Below are 25,750 nucleotides of genomic sequence, written 5' to 3' on the forward strand. Positions count from 1 at the left end.
ATCCACCACTAGATGAATCCAAATTATTGCTGTTAGAATTGGGTAGGCCATCCATGTCGGTGAGTACCTGTTCAAAAGCATAGCAAACACATAGCAAATGATTGTGAATTTATTGTTCAATCATAAGCTGTTTGAATTCACAAGCTGCAACTTTAAGTGTCAGAATTAACTATACATGGGCTTTCCTTTTGGTTTATATTTTGGATTCTCTGGGTATTGGATGTGTATATAACTTAAGTCAAATGATGGTAGATTTGGGAATTCCTATGCTTTGAGTTGTACTGCACAGCTGAATGGTCTATTTGGATTGGACTGAATTTAAAAGTTAGAAGTCTAGCCTTGTTTGTATCATCCCTTGCTAGATATGGGTTAGTTTTGAGAAAGCTCATCTCCATTAACGCCTCTTGTACTTTAGGTCTAAAACTTCCAGCATGAAGCTCCTGGTGTTCCTCTTGATGCTCTCTTACAATCTGATCAACATGCTACAATGTGGTAAGCTTTCAGGTTAAAATGGCTGCAAAATTTGTCCTGACCCCCTACTGCTCTTCTCAGTGTGATCACTGACCAAGCTATTTCGTTGTCTCCTTAGCTTTTAACTATTTCCAGCAAGTCCCATTATATGTTTAGCTTTATTTTTGTTAACTGAACATTTTTCATTTATTTGAACCTCTGGAAACCTTTCACTAAACTAGCCCTAAATTCTTGCAATGGAAAGCGTTTCATCAAATTATTTGCAAGTGTATACTCACACAGAATCCATTCAAGTATTAATAGGATTGCTTTTGTATTAGCAAAGCTGAGCTGTCTTCAAGAATGAAGGGATTATCAGAAAGAGGGTTTCTGGAAAACACTGACCATAAAGAGATATGAATTTCAAGATGAAAAAGCAACTTGTCATCTGGCTCATAACTGCTTTAATAATCAGTTAACTCGATTCAACTCTAACATGAAGCAAGGAACTTTTTTTTTGGTAGAAGATGGCCTTGGAAGCAAACTATATCATGTCACATGATATTCCAAAGGTACATTTAGCACTGGGGGTGTCAGTTAGCTCAGTTGGCTGGACAAGTGGGATGCAGTTGTGATCCAACAGTAGATTAAATTACAGCATCTGCTAAACTCTCCATGAAGGATCCTCCCCAGCCTCTTGCCTCACCTGAGGTGTGGTGACCCTCTGGTTGAGCCACTTCTAATTGGAGCAGCCCTGTGGTCTGGGACGAGAGCAACATTAAAAAGCAGATTTTAGAAAATAAACAGAATCTAACTAATATTTTATCTGCTGCAAGATAGCAGTGGAGTAGACTCACCTGAGTATTTGCTTTTCCTCTTGGTTTTTCAAAAATTTCTTATTCTCTTTTCAGTTATGTCCTGAACTCAGCTGAAACTAGTGTGGGGCTGTGTTGGAAAGACTTTTTATATAACTTTTTTATTTCTTTAACTTATTCCTATGACCAACAGTAATGTTGGACTTTAACTTTTTTAATACTTTCCCTAAGAACTTTTACAAAATCTTAAATATGTAGGCACTTTTGTACCCAATATGGTGTTGTAAATGATGACTTGTAAATCTTTTACTGTACTGAGTTCATGTGACAAAACTAATTCTGATATGGGAGCAAGGTTCCAAAACTGCATGAGGTATATTTCCCCTTCTTGGGAAGGGGCTCTAATAGGCAAGGTAACAGCTGTTCGTAACTGCAGTTTGACCCCAGTAACACTGGGGACTGTGGACATTGCTTACCAAGGATCTGTTGGCCTTAGAATAAATAGAACAAAACTGAAGACACTGCCTCCCAATATCTTGACTCAAGCCAGCCTCTTCTATATTTCCCAACTGCGAATACTCCAACTATGGAGCTGTAACTAAATAGTACTGATTCCCATGTGGAACAAATGTTTTGCTTTTATCGACCCTTTCAGACATTTTTTTTCCTCAAACTGGTATGTTTCTAACTGCACAAAGTAAAGAATATTACCAATTTCTGAGGCAAAGGAAAGTTGAGCATTTTTTTTGAGAAATGTAGTTACTGTGGTTTCAAGGGTGAGAGCAAGTATCAAAGTGAGATTACAGTCTAACTTAATCCCATGTATTACAGATTTTAAACTCCTATTCCTGGTTGGCTTAGATTTGAACTCTTGGTTTGTGTTCCTTTTGGGTTATAAGTTGACACATCTAATTGAGTGGATTTAGCGAAGAGTGTTCAATAGTTTGAATATTTTGTGAATCCAAAAGAAGGTATTAATGATTGTGAACATTGTAATAAGTTTTGGTTCTGATTTAAAAACAGGTCTGTTTCAAACCATACACTCAGTGAGGGGAGAGCTTTGAGTCCTGTACAGCTAGAACAGTGGTCTGTCAAATGGCACTGCGGATCTCCTACAGCACATGGACTCTCTAAGGCAGCTCACTATACCTTTTGAAGCCAATTAAGGATGGGCAATAAATTCTGGTCCTGAAGGGCTTTTGCCTTGAAACATAAACTCTCCTGCTCCTCATGCTGCCTGACCTGTGCTTTTCCAGCACCACATTCTTAACTTTGATCTTTAGCATCTGCAGTCTTCACTTTCACCTAATTCTGGTCCAGCCAGCAATGTCAATGTCCCATGAGTGAATAAAGTGTTGGTTAGTGAGGTTGCAGACCATGACTTTTTGGATGAACCTTTCAGCACTTATTTTATCTTGGGTAGGGACTGTTGGCTGGCTGGACCAGAATTAGATCAAAGTGAGCACTGCAATGCTACTGGAGATCAATGTTTGTAATTCACCTTGAAGGTGGTGGTGAGCTGTTTGTATCAACTGATGCAGTTCAAGGAATATAGTTAGCCAGTAATAATGTGAAAGGAGCTCTAGGATTTGGATGAAACAGTGAAACAACTACATCAATGCAGTTCCTGGATGGGAGAGAATATGCAGGTGACAGTGTACTTTGTTGACTCTCATCCCCTACCTCGTTCCAGAGATGGCTAGATTGGAAGGTGCTCTAAGAAGCCTTTGCGTTGCCACAATCCTTTGTGTAAGGGTACATAAGAATGATTTGTCACATTGCTTTACAGAAGCCTCTGTGATGCTGAGTGTGCCAGAGGTTGTTAGCTTGGAAATCAACAGTATGAAGGATATCCACATTGCTTTGAGGTAGGTCCTGTTAACATGCCACTTTTGTAATCCAAAAGTACTTTTAAAAGCATGTTGTGGCTCTTAGTAACAATGGTTTGATTTTATCCATCTTAGTGCACCCCTGCAGGAGACAGTAATGATTACAGTCAATGTGACCTTCTCATCAAAACAAACTTGCATTGTTCAACTACCTGAGCAAGTAAGTAAAAGCTTTCTTTAGTGCAAAAAGTGGTGACAAACAGGTGGTTCAGTGGTTAGCACTGCTGCCTCAACACCAGAGGCCTGGGTTCAGGCATCTGCTTGTGTGGAGTTTGCACATTCTCCCTGTCTGCAGGTTTTTTTCTGGGTGCCCAGGTTACCCCCAAGATATGCAGGTTAGGTGGATTAGCGAGGCTAAACTACCCTGTAGTGTGTAGGGTAGGTGAGCTAGCCTTGGGGAAATTCAGGGTAACAGGGATCTAGGGGAGTGGGATGCTCTTTAAAGGGTTGGAATGGACTTGTTGAACCAAATGACCTGCTTCCACACAAGGGATCTGATTCAAAGTAAATCATTCTGAAATGTTGGAACCAAATCTTGGATTTTTGGCCAGACACTTTTGATTCAGCTCATATATCCTATCTGCATAAAACAGGATATTTTGCAATTCTTCACAAAAATGTGGGTTTACAAGTTCCCTGTTTCACTGGTCCAGAGTTGATTCAAAGTTGGTTGCCTGAGTTGAATGTGAACATTACTGAAATGTAAGTACAGTAATTGGAAATTGTAGCTGATCTTTGAGGCAAGGTGCTCTGAACTGACTGAGGCAAACAGCAAGGAGAAATCAGACTGACATCCCCTTCAAGGCTGGTCAGGGCTGCTTTTTACAAAGGCAAGATAAGATGGAGGGATATTATGGGACTTATCCCTGTTCTCTCCTTTCAGTCGGCTGCAAATGCCCACAGCTGGCATGAGTTCTGCTTGCTGCTTTGGGGTAGCACTGAGCCCTCATTTGTATCATCTACCCATTGGTAATACCAGGTGAAGAACAAATCCTCACCTTGGATGAGGCATGTATTTGAGTGACAACTAGCTTATTCCATAATACATTACAGATTACATTTACTACATCTGCCTGGTTAGCTAGAGTCTTGAGAGATACCTGACTGACCAAACCCACAAGTTATGGCTGTTTAATTAGAGAAGGCACCAAAATTTGTATTTGGCAGCTCCTTGGACACCAATGGGTGTGACCTTTCAGAAAAGCAGGGTATTTTGTCAGCAAGCAGCAGCTCTGAAGTTAGTGACTGTGAGAGCACTTCATTAGCAGGCTGCTCAACCATGAGATTCTCATAGGAGAAAATTCTTTGTCTGGTTTTATACTTTGTACACTCCAGTCAAACAGCTTATTGGTACGTAAGGAAATGTGGGGATAGGAGCTGGGACATCTGAAGCCTTGGCATGGAATATTGTGTAGGGTTTCTGCCATGCCAGCTCCAGTCCATGAACCATGTGAGCATCCTGTACAGGATGTGCTGCAAGCAGGGCTTCAGCAGTACTGACTAATGTGTTCAGTGGGATTTCAAACCAATGCTGAAATTGCTGGTGTAACCCAGCAGGGGGCAGCATCCATGAAAAACTAGAATCCAGTTGAGTCTACTGACTCAAGCAGTGGGATTTCAGTTACCTTGTCTTGTACAAGCACGGTAACATCACTGCCTAGCTCGACTTCATCTGCACCTTGCGCTGACTTCTCTGCCAAATAAACAACCTCTTCCCCAGTTCCTTTGAATTGGTCTTAATAATCATTCGTCTTGTACCAATACTCGGTATGGAAATTGACAACTCATACCAACAGTCTGACCCTTTTTTACTGACATCTTGTGCCTGATTTTTGCTAAATGTCCTTACCCCCTCTAAAGATTCTACTAATGAATACTTCCCTGTTTCCTTTCTCTGCTCATCCAAACCATGTTGCTAACATCCTTCACATTATGTCATTAACTGACCCTGTCAATCTGTTTTGGTTCCTTGTTTTAAATATTAAAGACTTCTTTCCTGATAAAATAACAATCTTTGCATCCAGACTTTTAAACTATTGACAGCATTGAGCCTAATCTTGAGTGTTCTTTACACCAAGCTCACTGAAATGTACCTAATATGACCAGGATTCTGGTCTCCTTTATTCATCTTCTCCCTAAAATAACTGGAATTGTTCTTGTTCAGATAAGGCTGCCGAAAGATGTAAACTCAACAAGTTTCACCATTAGAGGAGTTGAAGTTGGGCAAGTGACTACCTACCTCCAGGCCAACAGCAGCAAACTGATCAGGTGTGTGAATTGCTGTGTGAAACATTCTCTTATTACTGATAGGAAGAGACTGTTCTGACCATCGCTCTGCTTAGGAAGTGCCCAAGTTCAACCACACTTATCTTGAACTTTTCACTAAACTTCACTGAATCAGGATGAAGGTTTTTTGTGTATCAGGAGGGTAAGAGCAGGAGGATGTGACAGACGAATGCTTGGCTAAAGAATTTTGGGAAGGGATTCAGATTTTTAGATCATTGGGATCTTTTCTGGGATATTTTCAAGAGGGACAAGTTGCACCTGAACTGGTGGGGGACCAAATGACTGCCAGCTTTGCTATTGCTGCAAGGGAAGGTTTAAACTAGATGGGTGGGGTCCTCCGCACAAGCAAGTGAGGCTGGATGGAGAGACAATCAAATAGTAGGTTGGAGAGGTCAGACAGGGAGGGAGGGATGCCTGTTGGGTTAAATTGCATTTATCTCTATGCAAGAGGGCTTACAAGTAAGGCAAATGAACTGAGTATGGATAAGGATATGGGACTGGGATAGTATTTCTACTACAGAAACATGGCCAAGGGAGGGACAGGACTGGCAGCTTAACATGCCAGGGTGCAGGTGCTTTAGGTAGGACAGAGGTAGTGGAAAGAGGGGACGGGGACATGCATTTTTGATTAGCTAAGTATCACTGTAGTATTCAGATGAAATAACTGAAGGATCATCCAGTGAGGCTTATGGGTAGAGCTAAGTAGTAAGGGGATAGTGACATTATTGGGGTTTGACTATAGGCCCCCAAACAGTCAACAGGAATCAGGAACAAATATGCAGGGAGATTGGGGAGACTTGCAGGACTAACAAGGTTGTCACAGGGGATTTTAATTTCTCTAAGAGGACAGGACTCCATGTTAAGGGCTTAGTTGGCTGGCAGTAAGTGTTCAGTCAAGCTTCCTCAAGCAGTACATAACAGGTTCTACTTGGGAAGGGGCAAAGCACCCCCACGGGGGGGGGGGGGGTGGGAAATGGGGTGGGGCAGTACAGGTGATTGAGGTGAGTGGGGAGCAGTTTGGGACCAGTGACCATTCTATTCACTTTAAAGTAGAGGGACACAACTTGTCCACAGGTTCAAGCTCTAAATTGGAACAAGGCAAATTTTGATGGAATTAGATGCTAACGTGCAGGGGTTGGAGTAATTCCTTTGTAGGCAAAGGGACCTGTGGCAAATGGGTGGCCATTAAAATGAGGCTGCCAAAGTTGGAGGTCGATATGTTCGTGTGAAGGGCAAGGTTGGTAGGGATGGGAACCCAGGATGACCAGAGATAGATACTCTGGAGTGTGGCTCAGGGTATAGGCAGCTCAGATAAAGGAAATTCCTAGAAGTATGGAGGAAATTAGAGGGTGAAAATGGGGCATGAGGTACCTTTTAATCTCAGCCTAGTTTGAATCCAGAGAGTTTAAGTACATTAGAAGGAAAAAATAGAATAGGGCCCCTCAAGGACTAAAGTGGATATAGATGTGTAGAGCTGCAGGAAATGGGTGCGGTTTTCACTGAATATTTTTGACTGTGGAGAAAGACCTGGGAAAGTTAGTGGTGATATCCTGGGGATACTCCATATCACAGGTGTTGGATGTGTTTTAATATTTGAAGGGGAATCAATCCCCTGCTCCTGACCAGATATATCCAAGAACTCCAAGAGGCTAGGGAAGAAATTACAGGGGCTCAAGCTGACATTTTGATTGTTAGCTACAGGTGAGGTTCTGGAATACTAAAGCCCTTAAGGGCTGCAAAGAAAAGCCTGGGAACTATAGACTAGTAAGTCTAACATTTGTGGCAGGTAAGTTACTAGTGAAGGTAGAGGTGCATGCATTTGAATGACAGGGTTTGATTAGGAGAAGTCAGCATGGCTTTGAGTGGGAGCTCATGCCTTAAATTTGTTACACTACTTTTGAAGTGACCAGGAAGGATAAGGGGGTAGGGTGATGGATGTAGTTTATATGGATTTCAGTAAGGCCTTTAAGGTTCCATATGGTAGGCTGCTCTGGAGGGTTAGATCGCTTGGAATCCACGGCACACTGGCAAATTGGATACGCAATTAGCTTGATGGTAGGAAACAGCAGGTAACAGTGGGGAGGATGCTTGTTGGACTGGAGATCTGTGACTAGTGGAGTGACTCAGGTCAGTGCTGGGCCCATTATATTTCCTATATATGATTAGGATGAGTGTAAAAGGCATGATTAAGTTTGCAAATGACTAAAGTAGAAAGTATTATGGACCATAAGGAAGTTTATGGGAAGTTTACAGCTGGCGAAGTGGGCTAAGAAATGGCAAATGGACTTGCAAGTCAAAACAAGGTAGGAGTCTCACTTGGTGAATAGTCGGGCCTTGTGTGTAGTGGAACAGAGGGATCTTGGATATTGGCTTCTCGGTTTACAGTTCTGTTTAAGTGGAGTCATGGGTAGATAGGGTGGTGAAGGCTTTTGGCACACTGGCCTTCATCAGCCAGGGCATTGAATAGAAGTTGGGAAGTTATGTTGCAGTTATACAGGACATTGGTGAGGCTGCACTTGGAGTATTGTATTCAGTTTGTCACCTGGAGATGATGGATCTTCTTAAACTGAAGAGTGCAGAAGATATTTAAGGATGTAGCCAGGATGAAGGGTCTGTTGTAGGGAGAGGTTAGACAAGCTAGGACTACTTGCTTTCAAATGTCGGAGACGGGGGTGGGGGGGAAGAAAGAACCTTGGTGGATAGGGTAATGTGCTGCCTTTTTCAAAGGGTTGGGGAATCTAGGACTAGAGGGTATCAGTTTAAGGTTAGAGGGGAAAGGATAAAAGGAACCCGAGGGGCAACCTTTTTTTATGCTGGCTGGTATGTATATGGAATGAGCTTACCCATGGAAGTGGTTGAGGTGTGTATACAAAACATTTAAAGGCATTTTGAGAATACATGGGTAGGAAGGGTTTAGAAGTATGTGGGCCAAGTGCAGGGAAATGGAGTTGGCCTCGATGGTACTTTGGCATGGACTAGTTTAGTCTGTCTGTGTTCTGCCCCCCCCCCCACTCAAATTAAGATTAATTTGAAGGGTTTGTGCCCATAACCTCAATTCTCCTGCTCCTTGCCTGACCTGCTGTGCTCACCATTTGAGTTACTTTTCATTTTCTACTGGAAAACTAACAATACAAATTGGAGAAACTAAAGTCTGGTAGCATCTGTGTTGAGCAAGTAGAATTAACATTTGAATTCAGTGACTTGAATGAAAACAACTGCATTCAACAAACATGTCTCTAACATGATGGTACAATATGCTGACTATATATATCAGGAATATAGGCAGTTTAGCCCCTCCTGCCAGTGAAGAGGCAGAAGCTGGGCCCATTATATTTCCTATGTATGATTAGGATGAGTGTAAAAGGCATGATTAAGTTTGCAAATGACACTAAAGCAGAAAGTATTATGGACCATAAGGAAGTTTATGGGAAGTTACAGCAGGACCTTGATCAGCTGCCAATGAAGTCATAGCTAATTCAACACCTTTGCCCACTTGCATTTCTCTTAATCCTTGCTTCCCTGACTGAACAACTACCTGTCTCCACTTTGTATATACACAGAAGCTCTGTCCCTGCAGCTGTGGTCAGGAGTTCCAAAGACGCTCAACCCTCTAAGAAATTCCTGTCTTAAATTGGTGCCACCTTTTATCCTGAGATAATGCCCTCTGATCCTAGGCTCTCTAAGGGAAACACCCTCTCAGCATTCACCCTATAAAGGGCCTTAATCTGAGATTAGATTGTCTGTTCTAAATTCCAGTCAGTAGGGCCCCAATGTGTTTAGCCCTTGTTTCTTATCAGGGCTCAACCTAGTGAATCTTTTCCCTGAACTGGCTCCAACAAAGACCTAAGTATTTTTAAATATTATCTGCCTGCAAACTTCTAACCCCCCCCCCCTTGATCATTTCAATAAAGTTGAGATTTTATTCATGAAGTTTACATTGAATAGTTACAACAGGCTTGTGCTTAAGGGTCTTGTCTTTACATTAATTTATATGTAACTTAATTTAATTGGAGCAAATTTTTAATGGCCTGAAATATTTTGCAGGGCTCCAGTTAAAATGCGATTTCTAGTGGTGCACAGCAATGCTCTGGTGGTGATAAACCAAGTGATTGGATGGATTTACTTTGTGGCTTGGTCCATCTCCTTCTACCCTCAGGTTATTGAAAACTGGCGGCGGAAAAGGTAAAGTGTAAATGGTGATTATTTGCAGAAACTTTAGTCTGAGTTTTACATATCTCCTAAAAGTAAAATTTTTTAATTTAAAAATATACTTTTCATAAAATTATTTGGATTTCTATACAATTGGGCATGCCATTCTTGTGGACATTGTATGTCTTTACATACATACAGACAGACAGCAAAGTTTTTTGCATACAAGTCTGTACATTTACTATCCAGCTCTTCTGAGGCGTCAGTGGAGCCCAAATGACTGACTGGGAGGGCACCCTGTTCTTAGGCAGGCAGATGTTACATGGTCTTCCCCACTGCACCTTGGCAGCAGCTGTCCCAAGCTTCAGCAAGTCCCTCAACACTTAGTCCTGGACCTTGGAATGTGCCAGTGTGCAGCACTCAGTCGGGGTCAGCTCCTTCAGCTGGAAGATCAACAGGTTTCAGACAGACCAAAGAGCGTCTCTGACCAAGTTGATGATACTCCAGGCACAGTTGATGTTGGTCTCAGTGTGCGTCCCGGGGAACAGACCGTCGAGCACGGAGTCCCGCATCACGGTGCTGCTCGGAACGAACCTTGACAAACACCACTGCATTCCTCTTCTGCGTAGGCACATTCCAGAAGGAGGTTTGTGACAGCTGCAGGGGGGTATGAGACTGCTCTGAGGGCAGCATGCGGTGCGGTTGAGAGTCCGGGCGTGCATAAAGGATCTCACAGGCAGAGCCCTTCTCTCCACCAGCCAAGCCATGTCTTGATGCTTGTTGGAAAGTTCTGGCGATGAGGCATTCTGCCAAATGGCTTTGACAGTCTGCTCAGGGAACCGCTCGACAGGATCCGCCCTCTCCTTTTCCAATCGCCTAAAAGTAAAATACTGGATGCTGGCAGTGTTCAAACATTGAACTCTAATCTGGCAGCATCTGTGGAGAGGGAAACTGAATTAATTCTGTAGAGTCCCATCAGACTCAACATTGCTGTCAGATCTATTGAGTTTCTACAATACTAAATATGACGTAAATATTCAGCCTATGCTAGAGCTTGGTCAAGAATGTGACTGGCTCTTCTAGCTCTGCAATTCTTGCTCAATTGGGTTGCAGGATATGCTGCTAATTTGACTGACTTCAAGATCTCCCTCTCTGCCAGCAACTGGGTTTGGAGGCCACTTCCACACTAAAGTGACTGGGTCAGTGTTTCATATTAGCTGTGCAATGGGGCTAGTTTCCCTCGAGCATCATAGGCTGAGATTATCTTAAAATCATGTGTGGATAGGGTGAATAGCCAAGGTCTTTCCCCTGTGTGGGAGTGTCCCTACCTAAGGCTAAGTTTTTAAAGTGAGAGGGGAAAGCTTTGAAAAAGGGTCTGGTTTTGGGTGGAGTGGGGGCAGGAACTTTTTGACAGAGGGTGGTGCATGTCTGCAATGAGCTGCCAAAGGGGAGCCTGGTATAATTTCAACACTTTGACAGGCATCTGGATGGGGAACCCTTTTGAATAGTAGGGTTGGAGGGATATGGGCCAACTATTGTTTAAATGGGATCAGGTTACTTTCAAATTCTGGTCAGCATGGACAAGTTGGATTGAAGGGTCTGCTTCTGTGCTGTACATCAGAGTTTATATAAGGTTATGTTGGGTTAAACCCCATCAAAGATCAACTGAAACTGACTCCTTCCACATGCATCTCCAGGAGAATAAGCCTGCATAGAAGTTAGTGTAAAAGTGCACTTGATCAGTTAATAGATTAATTGGTAAGTCTTTTGGTTATCAAACCTACTGCAGTCCAACAAAATAACTAGATATTGTTCACTAAAGCATGGCAGCATGCATCTTTTTTAGTGATATTATCCTTCAACACTAAATTCTGTAACAACAGTTCCTTTTCCTGATTTTTAGGAGGATGCATTTATTCTATAGCAAGCTGTTTTTAAACCAGTCAATTAACTCTAATATCTCCTTACAAAAGGAGAAACAACAAAGCAACTCTCTGGAAATGATTAGGTTAAAGATCTTATTGTATGTCTACTCCTCATGGAACTCCAATGAGACTATAGTTACATTGTGATGCCAGTAGCACTAATGTGTCTCAAACTTGAGTTTTTTGAAGTAACAGGATTGAGGGCAGAGTAGTAGGCATGATCTATATGGACTTCAGTAAGGTGTTTTGACAAGGTTCTTTATGGGAGACTGGTTAGCAAGATTAGATCTCCTGTACAAGGAGAACTAGCCATTTGGATGCAGAACTGGCTTGAAAGTAGACAGGGTGGAGGCCTGTGACCAGTGGTGTGTCACAAGGATCTGCTCAGTCCACTGCTTTTCTTCACTTTATATAAGTGACTTGGATGTGAGCAGAAGAGGTATAATTAGTAAGTTTGCAAATGACACCAAAATTGGAGGTGTAGCGCTGTATGTATGCAATGAGCTGCCAGAGGATGTGGAGGCTGGTACAATTGCAGCTTGTAAGAGGCATCTGGATGGGTATATGAATAGAAGGTGTTTGGAGGGATATGGGCCAATGCTGGCAAATGGGACTAGAGGTTATCCATCTGGTCAGCATGGATGAGTTGGACCAAGGACTGTTGTACCTATCCATCTATGGACTCTAAGATGCTTAACTAAGTTGACTGGAATTCTGTATCTTGTTCGGTGTAATACTGGCTGGTGTACATTAACACTAGTGTACAGGGTATTTAATGGGTCTTCCTCTGTGATCTCAACAGTGCACTAGTCCACTAACACCAAGTAGAGTTGTAGGTGACCTTTTTACCTATTTCAGTAAAGGTAAAATACAAACCCTGCTCCTTGACTAGTGTCCACAGTCTGGCGTACAACCCACAGGTGATGTTTGTTTCTCCATTGGATCTGGAGAACAATTAGGCCCTTAGCCCATCAATTTCTGTTCTGTCACTTTGATCATGGCTGTTTCTTAAACCCACTCTCTCTCCTGCCTTCTCCCCTAACCCTCTATTTCCCTCTAATCAAGAACCTGTCTATCTTAAATACCTTCTTGCTGGGAAGGTAAGTTTCTTGATCTCTTGCTCTTTAGGGCAGCTTCAAACAGCTAAGACTTTCAAAGGTATGACTTTCTGGGATGCGCATCCAATATTTCGCTGATTTCCATGTTTAGTTTCATTATCAGCCTGACTTGGCTTTGTCAAAAGTTCATAGACAAATGGTCGACTATATTAAGGTAGTAATGAAGATTCATTGGATTCAATCTAACACTTCTCCAGCAAGATGATAACTGAGCTGTTAGCTCTGAGTGATTAGATTAGATTACTTTACAGTGTGGAAACAGGCCATTCGGCCCAACAAGTCCACACCGACCCACCGAAGCGTAACCCACCCATACCCCTACATTTACCCCTTACCTAACACTATGGGCAATTTAGCATGGCCAATTCACCTGACCTGCACATCTTTGGATGCTAGTTGATTTTTCAACACTTAACATCAGACAGAATATGAAATCCCCAGCATTCTGCCACTTCAGGATTACTTTCAAACCCAATAAGCTGTTCATTACACACTTAAACAAGTGCAGAATTGCAAACGTATGCCCATAAAACAAATGGGCAGAAATTAGCCCATTCAGCCCATCTAGTCTGCCATGATTGACTGGCAGAGCAGGCAAGTTTCTCAATCCCATTCTCCCTGTAACCTTTGATCCCCTTGATAGTCAAATATCAAAAACATAAAGGTGAAGACCAGACAAAGGTGAACATTCAGGTTTGAAGTGTGCAGACTTATAGGAAGCATAATTAAGCTGGAGCGGGTTTAGAGATTTGTGGTGTTACTGGGAATGGAGATTTTGAGTTGAGGATATGCTGGGAGTTTTCACTGGAGGGTAGGTGGTTGAGAGGTGACCTTGGAGGCTTAAATCATGAGTACAGATAAGATAAATGATAGGTGTCTTTCCCTAAGGTGGGGAATTTCAAGACTGGGCATATTTTTTAAGGTGAGGGGAGAAGACTTTATAGACAGAACTTTTTGTGGTTTGTGGAATTGTAGATGTAATACAGCCAAATAATTTTAAAGACAACCTACACCAGAGGCTTGGAGTGATATGGACCAATTGTAGGAAGGTGGGAACTATTGTTTGGGATTATGGTCCACATGGACTAATTGGATCAAAGCATCTCTTTGACTCTCTATAAAACCTGTTCTTTAGATCAATCATACATTACGTTCAATAATGTGATCACTTCTGACCGATTCAGCCAAGAGAATAAAGCTGCTCTCATTTCAAGAGGTTACCTGGAATTTAGAATGATCTGTTCTCTTTTAAACAGTGTGATTGGATTGAATTTTGATTTTCTGGCACTGAATCTGACTGGACACTTGGCGTATGGAGTGTTTAACATCAGCCTTTTTTGGGTTCCAAGTATAAAGGTAAAGTTTTTCTAATTGCCTAGAAGCCTTAAACCATTAATGGCATTAAAAGAAATTGTGGAAAGTGGATTATTTTTGGGGGGGCAAGAGTTCACCACAAATAATTGCCATAAACCACAATTTGTCTCAGTGGGTCCTCAGTTTGGCTGCAGAACTGTCATTTGTCTTGGGTTTAACTCTTCCTTCCAGACTAAACAAGTTTGTTGAATTTAACACATTACATAGTGAACCATTGGCCTGATTAATATTTAACTTATTACTTACACATAAAACCCAAAGGAATGTAGTCCCCAACTAGCAATTTGATCAAATCTTTTTACATCTCAAGCCAATTGTTCAGACCTTAACTAGTAGGCTGCTAGATGAGTATTCTAGGTGAAGAACTGGACTTTATTCTCCAGAGTGACTCTGAGCTGCTGGTTCTGATCTTCCAGTGCCAATGGAAGGAAGCATTTCAAATCCACCATCCTCAAGGTGGTTCATGTTTAGTCATAATGCCTTAATAGATTGGATTCCCAACTTTGCATAAAATGCATATGCTGAGCTACTAAATTAATTGTTACTAGTCAATGCACTCCACTCCACTCCGCATGTAACGAAGTTTTAATCTAGTGAGCAAGTAAAAGATAGTGGTATAGACATAACCTTTTGATACCAACAACACAAACCATGAGGCAAGACTTTTGGGGCAGTCTTGTATCTGATACACCAGCAGATAGCTACTGGACCAGGTTAGACCAGCCTGTCTGTGGCCATGACTCTGGTTTCAGCTGGATTAGTGGTGCTGGAAGAGCACAGCAATTCAGGCAGCACCCAAGGAGCTTTGAAATCGACATTCGGGCAAAAGCCCTTCATCAGGAATAAAGGATGAAGGGCTTTTGCCCGAATGTCGATTTCGAAGCTCCTTGGATGCTACCTGAACTGCTGTGCTCTTCCAGCACCACTAATCCAGACTCTGGTTTCCAGCATCTGCAGTCATTGTTTTTACCTCTCTGGTTTCAGCTGGCCAGGTTAAAATTGTCCTTGTAACTGCAAGCTGTTCTTTCAGATTTGTCACTGATTAACCTAGTCTCTCTACAGAAACAATTTCTGGAGCATAACCCAAATGGTGTGAACCCAGTGGAAGCAAATGATGTCTTTTTCAGTATCCACGCTATATTGTTAACCATACTTACAATATTTCAGTGCCTTATCTATGAGGTGAGTAACTATGCAGTAGTGATGCAAACTGACTCATTGAAGATGTAAGACTGCTTGACTACATAAAGTATCTTGGTCATAAGGCACTGATCAACACCTAACCCTCCCCCTTCCCAAACTTTATATTGCATTTCTACTACATCTAGGTTGTTACAGCATTTCTAATTTTAAGGGAATAAGGGTGGTTGGCTAGGCCACGTTATTGCCCACAGGGCAGTTCAGAGTCGACCACGTTGTGGTCTGGAGTCACCTAAGCCAGACCAGGTAAGGATGACCGCTTCTCTCCCTAAGGACATTAGTGAATCAGATCATTTTTTTCCAACAAAATGAGTGGGTTCATGGGCACTAGACTTTAATTCCAGATTACCTTGTATGAGAAGTAGCTTCATAAATGACTTTATCTTAAGCAAAAAGGAGGAGATTTAGAGCAGATGGGAGGAAAATCCTTTTTCACATGGTAATGAAAATCTGGAACTGTCTAAGGGTAGTAGTGGCAAAACCTTCCAAAGTGCACTGTTAACAAAGCATACAAAACTGAGCCAAGTGCTGGAAAATTATTATAGTTGGGTGGCTTTTCACTGGATGGGTTGCAGGACTTCTGCTATAAATCTGATTTCTGATCAAGTTTCTAATTTGGGTCACTCAGTTAGACAAGTGAAGCCAAATGTTGAAGACAAACAGCTGCCTCTCTATACAAACCAACTTTTAATTTTTGAGATCCAAGGAGTAGCTTGATTCAGTGACCACAAGGTTAGACCATATTTGGATAGTTTTGATTAGATCCCCTGCAGCATAGAAACAGGCTCTTCAGCCCAACAAGTCCACACTGACCCTCAGTAACCCACCCAGTCCTCTCCCCTAACATTACCCCTGACTAATGCACCTAACACTGGGCAATTTAGCATGGCCAATTCACCTGACCTGCACATCTTTCTGGAACCCAGAAGAAACTCAGGCAGACACGGAGAATGTGCAAGCTCAAAACACTGGTCAGAGGTGGGAATTGAACCTGGCGCCGTGAGGCAGTAGTGCTAACCTTTGTGCCACAGTGGTGCTCCTGCTTGGAATTCTAAAACTGTTACAATTGTAATATGGTATCTTGGAAGGAGTCTCAAATGAGGCTTTGTTAGGACAGATTAGAGGGCAGCTACTTTACTGGGAGTGTTATTGGCCTCTAAAGATTCAGTGGAGAAATCAAGTAAACATGCAGACAGGGAGAAAATGTGTAGATGTTGGAGATCAGTAATGTCCTGCTGGAAAAGCATAGTGGGTCAAGCGGCATTAGAGCAGGAGGATCAACATTTTTGGCATAAGCCCTTCAGGAATGAGGCTTGTGGGTTGGGGCTGAGATAAATGGGGTGGGGGTGGTTGCTGGGAAAGTAATAGGTGGATGAGGGTGAAGGAGGTGATTAGTCGGGGCAATGATTGACAGATCTGGAGGGCTGTACAGAATTGGAAGCTTGGGACTGGATAATGTCGGGGGAGGGGAAATGAGGAAGCTGTTGTAATCCACATCTATCCAGTGTGGTTTGTAGGGTCCCTGACAAGAGGGGTCTCTAGGGATTTTGGAACACTGATAGGGGTGGGGAGGGAAACTTATCTCTAGGGCCTCTTTAGAGGTGGTGAAGGACGATGTGTTGTATGGGGAGGTTGGGGTGGAAGGTGAGGACGGGGGGTTTGGCCCTTTTTTGTTGGGAGGGATGGAGTTAAAGGTCAGTAGTGTGTGAAGTGTAGATTGTTGACGATGCCTCCCAACACATGTGGGAAGGGAAGTGGTGATTGTGGAAGGAGGTAATGTGTCTGAGGTGGAATTACTCCTGAGAACAGAACTGGCAATAAGGTGTAGTTTCTCCAGGACGGTAGTCTAGGTAGCTGCGGGAGCCAACAGGCTTGTCAGTTGCCAGAGACAGTGTAGATTTCCAGAAAGGGGAGGGAGGTTTCAAAGATGGTCCAGGTGAATTTGAGGTTGGGGTGGAAGGTGTTGGTAAAACTGTTGAATTGTTCATCCTCCTTGTAGGAGCGCATGGCGATGACGATAGTCATTGATGCAGCAGAGGAACAGGTGGGCTGTTGGTGCTGATGTAACTGTGAACGATGGACTGTTCCACATCTGACAAACCATCAGGCATAGATGGGTCCTAATGTGGGTGCCCATTTGCTTTGGAGGAAGTGGGAGGACTGGAAGTTGTGTGGACCAGTTCAACCAGGCATGAGGGTGTTAGTGGAAGGATACTGGTTGGGATGGCATGAGGAAGAAAGAGGCTTGGAGACCTTGGTGGTGGATTGATATGTGCAGGGACTGGATGTCCATGGTGAAGATGTGTTGGGGGCCAGGAAAACTCCTCTTGGAGGAGGTGAATGGCATAGGTGGTGTCACAAATGCAAGTGGGGGTTCCTGGATTAAGGGAACAGGACTGTCAAGGTAGGAAGAAATGAGTTCAGTGGGCAAGTGCAGGTTGAGTCAATGAGCTGACCAGGGCAGTCAGGCTTGTGGCTCTCAGGAAGGAGGTAGAATTGGGCAGTGAGATGTTCACTGACAATGAAGTTGGAGGCTGTGGATTGGAGGTCCCCAGAGGTAGAGGTTGTGGATGGTCTTGGTGATGGGAGGTGAGTTTGTGATCAAGGGGGCAGTAAATGTGAGTTGGCACCTGGGTTTGTGGTGTAGAAATTGGTGCAACACTAGTACACGCGCACACGCTCAGTGGGGATGGAGACTGTTGCTTGAGTGGGCATGGTTATAGGGCCAGTAGCAACATCAACTGGCATACTCAGAGCAGAAGTGGCAATTATGGCTGTTCATGACAGTGGGAATGGCACCATGTAGACAGTTCAGAGGTGTATAAGAATAATTGGATGATACACTAGGGGACTTCAGCTTTCCCAACATAACACTGACTGACTATCCCAATTTAAGGGTTGACTTCTTGAAATGCATCTGGAGAATTTTTCTATCAATCTATAGAAGGCCCAACAAGGGACAGTGAAGTGCTGGATCTCTTTTTTTTTTGGGAAAGAAGCTAGATGCCTCTCCCTGAAGTGTTACACCTGAAATTTCAACTTCATCTGATGCTGCCTGGCCTGAGGTGTCCTTCTAGCCTCCGGCCTGTCTATTTTGGATTCCAGCATTGTACAATTTGTCTCTAGACAAGTTTGTGGTAGGAGGGGAACACTTGGGTGATAGTGATCACATGGTATGGTCCAGATGACATTTGAATGAGTGAAAGATGACTTTGGGTTGGGGAAGGCAGATTGTTAATAAACACAATCTGGCCACAGTAGACTGGGGACAGCTCCTTTTGTGGGTAAGTCTAGAGCAGGGCAGTGGTGGGTGCCTTTTAAAAAGGAGCTGGGGAGACTACAGTCCAAAAAGTGCCCTGCAGAGGGAAATGCCCAAAGAATAAATTCAGAACCTTGGATGTCCAGCATGATCCAGGACTGGATAAGGAAGAAAAGGTAGGGATTTTATCAACTCATAAGGGAGTAATTAAGCTGTGGACCTCTGAATAAAGGAAATGTAGGCTGGAACTTAGTCATTGGAACAAAAAGAGCATGAAAAAGGACTTGCAAACAGTATTAGGGAGAATCCTAATATCTCCTTTTTAAATGCATTAAAGGGAAAGAGTAGGGACCAAAGGGACAACCTCTATGTAAAGATGCAGGATATTAGTGTTAAATGAATACTTCTCTTCTGCCTTCTCCGGAAAAGGAGAATATAGATGCAGAAGTCAGGAATAGGGACTGAGATACTTGCAGAGTCTCCCATAAGAAATGGGGAGGTATTGGAGATTCGGGCTTTGAAATAGACACCATGCACTGGCCTAGATTTACATCCCAGGCACATGAGGTGAGGCAAGAAGCTGCAGGGGTTTGGAAACCAATTGATTTCCTCTCTGGCTGCAGGGGAAGTGCCACCCTCATGCCGCTCTAAGAGGGATGGTAGAGTTGAACCAGTGGGAGGGAACTAAGGAAGTCCATTATATCCACTTGACAAGGCATGGGTTAAGGAATAGCTGGCATTGCTTTGTCAGAGGAAGGTCATGCCTGACCAACTTGTTAGAAATTGTTTTGAAAAGTGATCATAAAAGTTCAGTTGATTGAATATAGATTTTATGATAAGGTCCCATGTGGGAGACTAAAGACTAAAGCACATGGACTTCTGGGAATCTTGGCAAGAGAGGTCAAACTGGCTCAGTAATGGGACAAAAGGAGCCTTGAGTCCAGTTATTGGGACTGTTACTGTTTATATTGATAGGTAATAGATGAAAATGTGGAGAAATGTTAAGCCAACTGCCAAGTGGCACCAAAATGGTAGTTGAAAATGGTTGTAGAGTATAGAAAGGTATAGATATATTGGTCAGATGTGCAGGCCCATTTAACCCTGCTAAGTACCAGGTGATGCACTTTAGAAGAAACAACAAGATGAGGGAGTATGTAATGAATGGCAGGACACTCTGTAGCTTAGGAACAGATCTTGATAATTATTCAGATCCCTGAAGTCGTTGAGCATGTGAATAAGATAGTGAAGGGATATAGGACATTTGCTTTAATCAGTCATGGCACTGAGGATCTGAGCAAGGAGGTGATGTTGGAGTTGTACAAAAGCTTGTTCACTCCACAATTGGAGTACTGTGCAGGAAGGATGTGTTTGCACGACAGGGGGTTACAGTCGAGGTTCACCAGGATGTTGCCTGGGATGGAGAAATTCCTATTGAGATTGTATAGGCTTGGATTGTTTTTTTTCTAGAGCAGAACTGGGAGAGTGCAAGAACAGGTACATGATTGAGGCATGTAGATAAGGTGAATAGAGCAGCTGTTTTTGTTCTTTTGAGGGTTCCATCACGAGGGCTTACCTTTTAAGGTAAGGGGCAGGAAACTCCATTTTGAGGGGGAGAGGATATTCACTTGGGGGTGGGAATCTGGAATACACTGCCCAGTAAGGTAGTGGAGGCTGTGAGCTTGAAATGATATCTGGATCATTATTTCAAATATCAAAACATTCAAAGATATGGGACAAGTGCAGAAAATTTTGGATTGTTTTGACCATTTTGTGCTCTCCAACTCAGGAAGTTTCTGTATCTGTAGGGTTCCCCTCCTGTTTAAGATGTGCAGATCTTTGTCACCTATCCCAGTATCTCATGTGGCTCTGAACTTTGATATCTGTGCTTTGTAAGGATGTTCTATAAAATGTTGACTGATCTATTCTTTAATTCCCTGATAGAGAGGGTCGCAGAAAGTATCCAAGATTGCTACTGCACTGGTGGTGGGTTCATGGCTGTGTGCCCTTGTCACCTCTATCATGGCATTAGCCCATCAGATAACATGGCTTCAACTTGTCTATTACTTCTCCTACATCAAACTTGGCATTGTCCTGGTGAAATATGTCCCTCAGGTAAGAGTTTGACATGCTATCTAAGTAGATTAAACTGTTAGTATAAATCTCTGCTTGCACCACCCATATGGATGAATCAGGTCAGTGGGAGCTCTATACTTGATACTCCCTCAGTACGTTAGTGAGGGAGCAATTGTCTTCAAATGTTGATTAGCCCAAAATGGGGCAGCTCAGTGGTTCACGCTGTTGTTTGTGCCAGAGGCCTGGGTTCAATTTCATCCTCTGGCAACAGTCGGGAGTTTACACTCCCTAGTGGGTTTCCTCGGTGCTGTTTCTTCCCACAGCCTGAATGTCTTTGGACTAATTCTACCATATTGTAATCACTTATTTTACTGGGTAATGATTCACTAAACTTGGTTCATTACACAAAATCAGATTCCTGATTTGGCTCCACAACTTTGTTCTCAGAAAATTGTCCTGAGTATGCTGTGCATTCTTGCTCACTATCTCTGCCAATCAAGCTCTGCTAACTGACCTCTGTTTGTTTAAAGACACCCATGAATTAATATCACCTTTTTACACACTTTAGATTTAGATTACTTAGTGTGGAAACAGGCCCTTCGGCCCAACAAGTCCACACCGCCCCGCCGAAGCGCAACCCACCCATACCCCTACATTTACCCCTTACCTAACACTACGGGCAATTTAGCATGTCCAATTCACCTGACCTGCACATCTTTGGACTGTGGGAGGAAACCGGAGCACCCGGAGGAAACCCACGCAGACACGGGGAGAACGTGCAAACTCCACACAGTCAGTCGCTTGAGGCGGGAATCGAACCCGGGTCTCGAGTGCTGTGAGGCAACAGTGCTAACCACTGTGCCACCGTGCCGCCCACACTCTTAGTTCTTGCCATTTTCTGTTGTACTTCAAGCTATTTGGGGCTCAAGGCTACTCCAGCCCAATGTGGTCTTCCCCTTTTGTAACCTCCATCTGTATGGATTCGACATTTGAACTAAGATTATTTCTTGCTATGGTATTTGTTCTCTCATGCTAAGTGGCCCCACCGCCCTAACTTTTTTCTGGCAAGTTGTAAACCACAATTATTAAATCACTGCTTTAAATCTCCTGAACCAAGTCTCTGGCTATCAACTATAACCATAAACTCCATTAATCTCTAATTCACTACTTGTTCCAATACACCATATTTTGCCTTGAGTGACTTTCTTCCACACCCTCAACTGTTTTGGTTTGTATACTGTCCTATCAGATTGCACCACCTTTAAAAAGAAAACCTACACTGCAATGCTGCCTTTGTTTTTTGTTCTTGGCTCTGGCTCTAAGCCTAAATCTCTAGATTAAAGTCCTCCCGTTACAGCACTCCTAATTCAATTGGCCAGAACACTGCTTCCAGGGAAGCCCATCCACTGGGACAGCTCCCCATCCAAATGCACCATGGCTTGGTATGGCAACTGTTCTGACTAAAACAGTAAAACCAGAGTTGTGTACATTGCCCCAGTCCATCATGGAAGCCACCCTTCTATCTATTGACTGTTTGCCACCTCAGGAAGGCAGCCAACATCATAGACCCCTCCCACCCCAGTTAGAATCTCTTTTAACCTCTTCTGTCAGGCAAAAGATGCAAAAGTGTAAACAGATTCAAGAGCTGCTCTTGCTCATAAAAGATTAGTTTTATCCCAGGCATAGACTGTATCCTAGAAGTGAGGAAATTTAAGAGAATTAATCTGCCAAAAAAAGCTAGATTAAAAGAGCACAAATCCAATACATACCAGGATCTCAATTGCCTGGAGTACATGAAGATCTAAAGTTGTGAACTCATTATTGTTTCCTCAATTTTTGGTTTTAGCAATGATACCATAACTTTACAATTTGACAAATCTCTTCCAAAATGGAGGGAAGTAATTGTAGACAAGTTAGCCTAATGCCAGTCACTGAGGGAAATGCTGAAATCTTATGGGCAGCAGTGACAATGGTTGGTACTGCTGCCTCAGTGCCAGGGACATAGTAACTGTGTGAGGTGGAATTGAAACTGTGGATGTGCTCCAGTTTCCCCTCAGTCCAAAGGAGTGTGGGCTAGGTGGATTAACTATGGGAAATAGAGGTAGAGGGGTGAGCCTGAGTGGGATGCTATTCAAAGGGGATTCTGATATTAAGTAGGTTTCTGAACTAGTCTGGTGGCTTGACAAAAATTTTCATTTGACTGCTTTAGTTCTCCTGGTACAGTAGATGAAGTGGACCATACATAAATTTCTAAAAACACACTCCCTCTTCGAGTTCTTGATCAGTCAGGGGAGATGAGGTGAATGCTGAGAATGGGCACTTGCTATTTATAGCCAACAGGTTCTCTTTATAGGGATCCTTGAAACATGCTATCTCAAGAATCTAATGTTTTACATATATTCAATGACTTGTCTCCACAAGCTTCCATGGCAATGGATTCCTTCATCACTCCCTGGCTGAGATTTCTCTTTATCTCCATTCTAAAAGTTCTTCCCATTACTCTAATGCTGTGCCCTCCAGCCCTAGTCTTTCCTACCAATGGAAACCTCTTAACATGCAGTCTATCGAGACGACTGTTCAGTATTTGTATGTTTCCATTAGATTCCCCTCATTCTTTTAAGCTCTTGACTCAAGACCCAGAGTCTTCAAACCTTGTGTTAAGCCTTTTATTTCTGGGTTCATTCTTGTGAACTTCAGGGCCAATATATCCTCCTTGAGATGTGGGGCCCAAAATTACCCAGATATTACTGTCTCTCCTGATGCATGTTTTTAGTAAGGTGAACTGAGGAAGGCTGAAAAATATGATCTTGTATTGGAGGCAGTACAAGTTTCCAAGCCCCTAACTTAGGGATGGATATCATTCCGAAGCTTTGGGCCTATATTCAATGTCACGGTCTCAATAAGTAAAGTTTGATCAGCAGGTTTAACACCGGACAGTCTCTGCATGAGGAGCAACTCATTTGGAGCAAAGAAACAAAGTTCCCTGCAGTTGTGAATCTTGGGAATTAAAGTTGAGGTTTGTAGTTGCTTGTAATAAATGAGGTTGTGGGTAGATAATCCCCTCGGATGGGAAGAAGGTAACTGCTGTTGAAACCATTTGGATCTGAAGACCAAACTTGTTATGTCTGGCTCGGGACTGTAACAGTTTGTCACTGAAAACAGAAGTTGCTGGAAAAGCTAGGTCTGGCAGCATCCCTGAAGAATCTAAGTTAACGTTTCTGGTCCAGTGACCCTTCCTCATTGATTTGATTTCTTTCTAGATGCTGCCAGAACTTGGTGGGCAGCACGGTGGCACACTGGTTAGCACTGCTGCCTCACAGCGCCAGAGACCCGGGTTCAATTCCTGCCTCAGGCGACTGTGTGGAGTTTTCATTCTCCCCGTGTCTGCGTGGGTTTCCTCCAGGTGCTCCGGTTTCCTCCCACAATCCAAGAATGTGCAGGTCAGGTGAATTGACCATACTAAATTGTCCATAGTGTTAGGTGAAGGGGTAACTGTAGGAGTATGGGTCTGGGTGGTATACGCTTCGGCGGGTCGGTGTGGACTTGTTGGGCCGAAGGGCCTGTTTCCACACTAAGTAATCTAATCTAAACTGCTGCACTTCTGTTTTTTTCTGATTTACAGCATCTGCAGTTTCTTCACTTTAGCGCAGTTTAAGATCCCAGCTACTTGGCGAATAAAGTTGTCAGGATTAAATGGTTCTGAACAAACCAACTGTACTAAGTTAATTGAAAAGCATTGAGTATGTGAAGTGTAGATAACAGGCAAAATGGCCTAATGTCCCTTGGAACACCCAATAATCCAAGTAGCAAAGTAATTTTCACTGGCTTTTCAGCCACCACTTTCCACATCCTTCCTAATGTTTGGATCACTAGCTACCCCATTAACTGCTCCATCAGATTGGTGCTTCAATGTATTCCTACAGTATTCCTGGAACTGTTAGCTGCTCATGAGTACAATGGGTGACTGGCAGGAACCATTGGGTTTCTGAGCTTCAAGGGTGTTTGTTCATTTTTTTTTTTAGCTGAAAAAGCTTGTAACTGAGACTTCAACCAATTTGTGGCAAGGCACACTGCAATGATGGGAGAAAGAACAAATTTCCAAGAGACAAACACAAATATACCTCTGACCCTCCCACTTTGGAATGCTGTTTTATGTATTATTCATTCCTGTTTGATTTTGTTTAATTGAAACCCTCTAATATTGGTTTAGATACTGGCACTTCTGTAAAAGTGTAACATCTTTCTCCAGGTCTACATGAACTACCAAAGAAAGAGTACAGTTGGTTGGAGCATTTGGAATGCACTGTTGGATATTACTGGAGGCACTTTTAGTCTCCTGCAGATGTTCCTGCAATCATATAACAATGGTAAGGTTCGTAACCTTGAATACTAACATGTCCCCCAGTCAACAGTGTGCAAACACTCCTGGAGTCTTGGTTCTGAAGTACAGAATGTGAAAAAGTATGTCAGGGTTTTGGAAACATATAGATGTGACTTCATAGATGTGAGAACCTGATTCCAGGTTTTGTTCCTTACCTGGAAATAAGTTACTCTAAGGTTCAGATTGGGCTTTTTATTGCAATAGCTTTTGTGCTGGATATGAAGGCACCCTCTAACTCTAATCTCTTGTCAATAGTTACCACTTGCACCAGTTCACATCCCGGTTTGACTTAATAATTCTTAATGCCTGAGCAGTATTACCTGAGCCTTGACTACCCAACTTGTAATGTCTCGATCCTGAGGTATACATGTTCTTCCTAGTGCCTCTTTCAGTTATGATCAAGCTGGGGACTTCCACTTCTGCAAGCAAAGATGGATATTTAATGTTTCAATTTATTTTTGGTTTTGCTACTGAGTGGGTGAACTTGGCAGGCCTGATAGCAACTGTGGAAAGAAATTAATGTGAATTATCTTTGGAATATGTCATTTTTGAATTTAAGCATTTACTGTTTGAGGTTGCTGGATCAGCATTTCACTAAATTGTTTCAGATCTCCAGCATCTGCAATGTTTTAATACTGTATTTAATTTTGTTAATCTACTTTTTTCTTTTTCCTAGATGAAGAGATGCTGATCTTGGGAGATCCAACTAAGTTTGGTCTTGGACTGATATCAATATTGTTTGATATTATCTTCCTGGTGCAGCATTATATTCTGTACAGAAAGCACAAAGTCTATATGTCACTAAATGATGGAGCCTCTTCTGTCAGCTAG

The 25,750-nt window shown here is 42.8% G+C and overlaps 1 protein-coding gene across 1 annotated transcript; it reads left to right on the forward strand.

The window, feature by feature from the left end:
• The first annotated feature begins 431 nt into the window (after window positions 1–431).
• Window positions 432–25,750, forward strand: LOC122565073 (cystinosin-like). The gene is made up of 10 exons (XM_043720704.2): window positions 432–492; window positions 3,055–3,133; window positions 3,230–3,314; window positions 5,319–5,422; window positions 9,485–9,622; window positions 13,889–13,988; window positions 15,069–15,188; window positions 20,407–20,577; window positions 24,788–24,905; window positions 25,596–25,750. Exons 1-10 carry the CDS (start codon window positions 432–434, stop codon window positions 25,748–25,750), a joined length of 1,131 nt encoding a protein of 376 aa, XP_043576639.1.

The sequence above is a fragment of the Chiloscyllium plagiosum genome, unplaced genomic scaffold, assembly GCF_037043375.1.
Source record: "Chiloscyllium plagiosum isolate Xiang-an unplaced genomic scaffold, Cpla_swu_hap1 HiC_scaffold_28, whole genome shotgun sequence".
In the NCBI taxonomy this organism is placed as follows: domain Eukaryota; kingdom Metazoa; phylum Chordata; class Chondrichthyes; order Orectolobiformes; family Hemiscylliidae; genus Chiloscyllium; species Chiloscyllium plagiosum.

Coding starts and splice junctions, on each gene's coding strand:
- LOC122565073 (XM_043720704.2), top strand. CDS start 432: ATGAAGCTCCTGGTGTTCCTCTTGATGCTCTCTTACAATCTGATCAAC. Junction 3,315..5,318: donor TTGTTCAACTACCTGAGCAA/GTAAGTAAAAGC, acceptor GTTCTTGTTCAG/ATAAGGCTGCCGAAAGATGT. Junction 24,906..25,595: donor CCTGCAATCATATAACAATG/GTAAGGTTCGTA, acceptor TCTTTTTCCTAG/ATGAAGAGATGCTGATCTTG.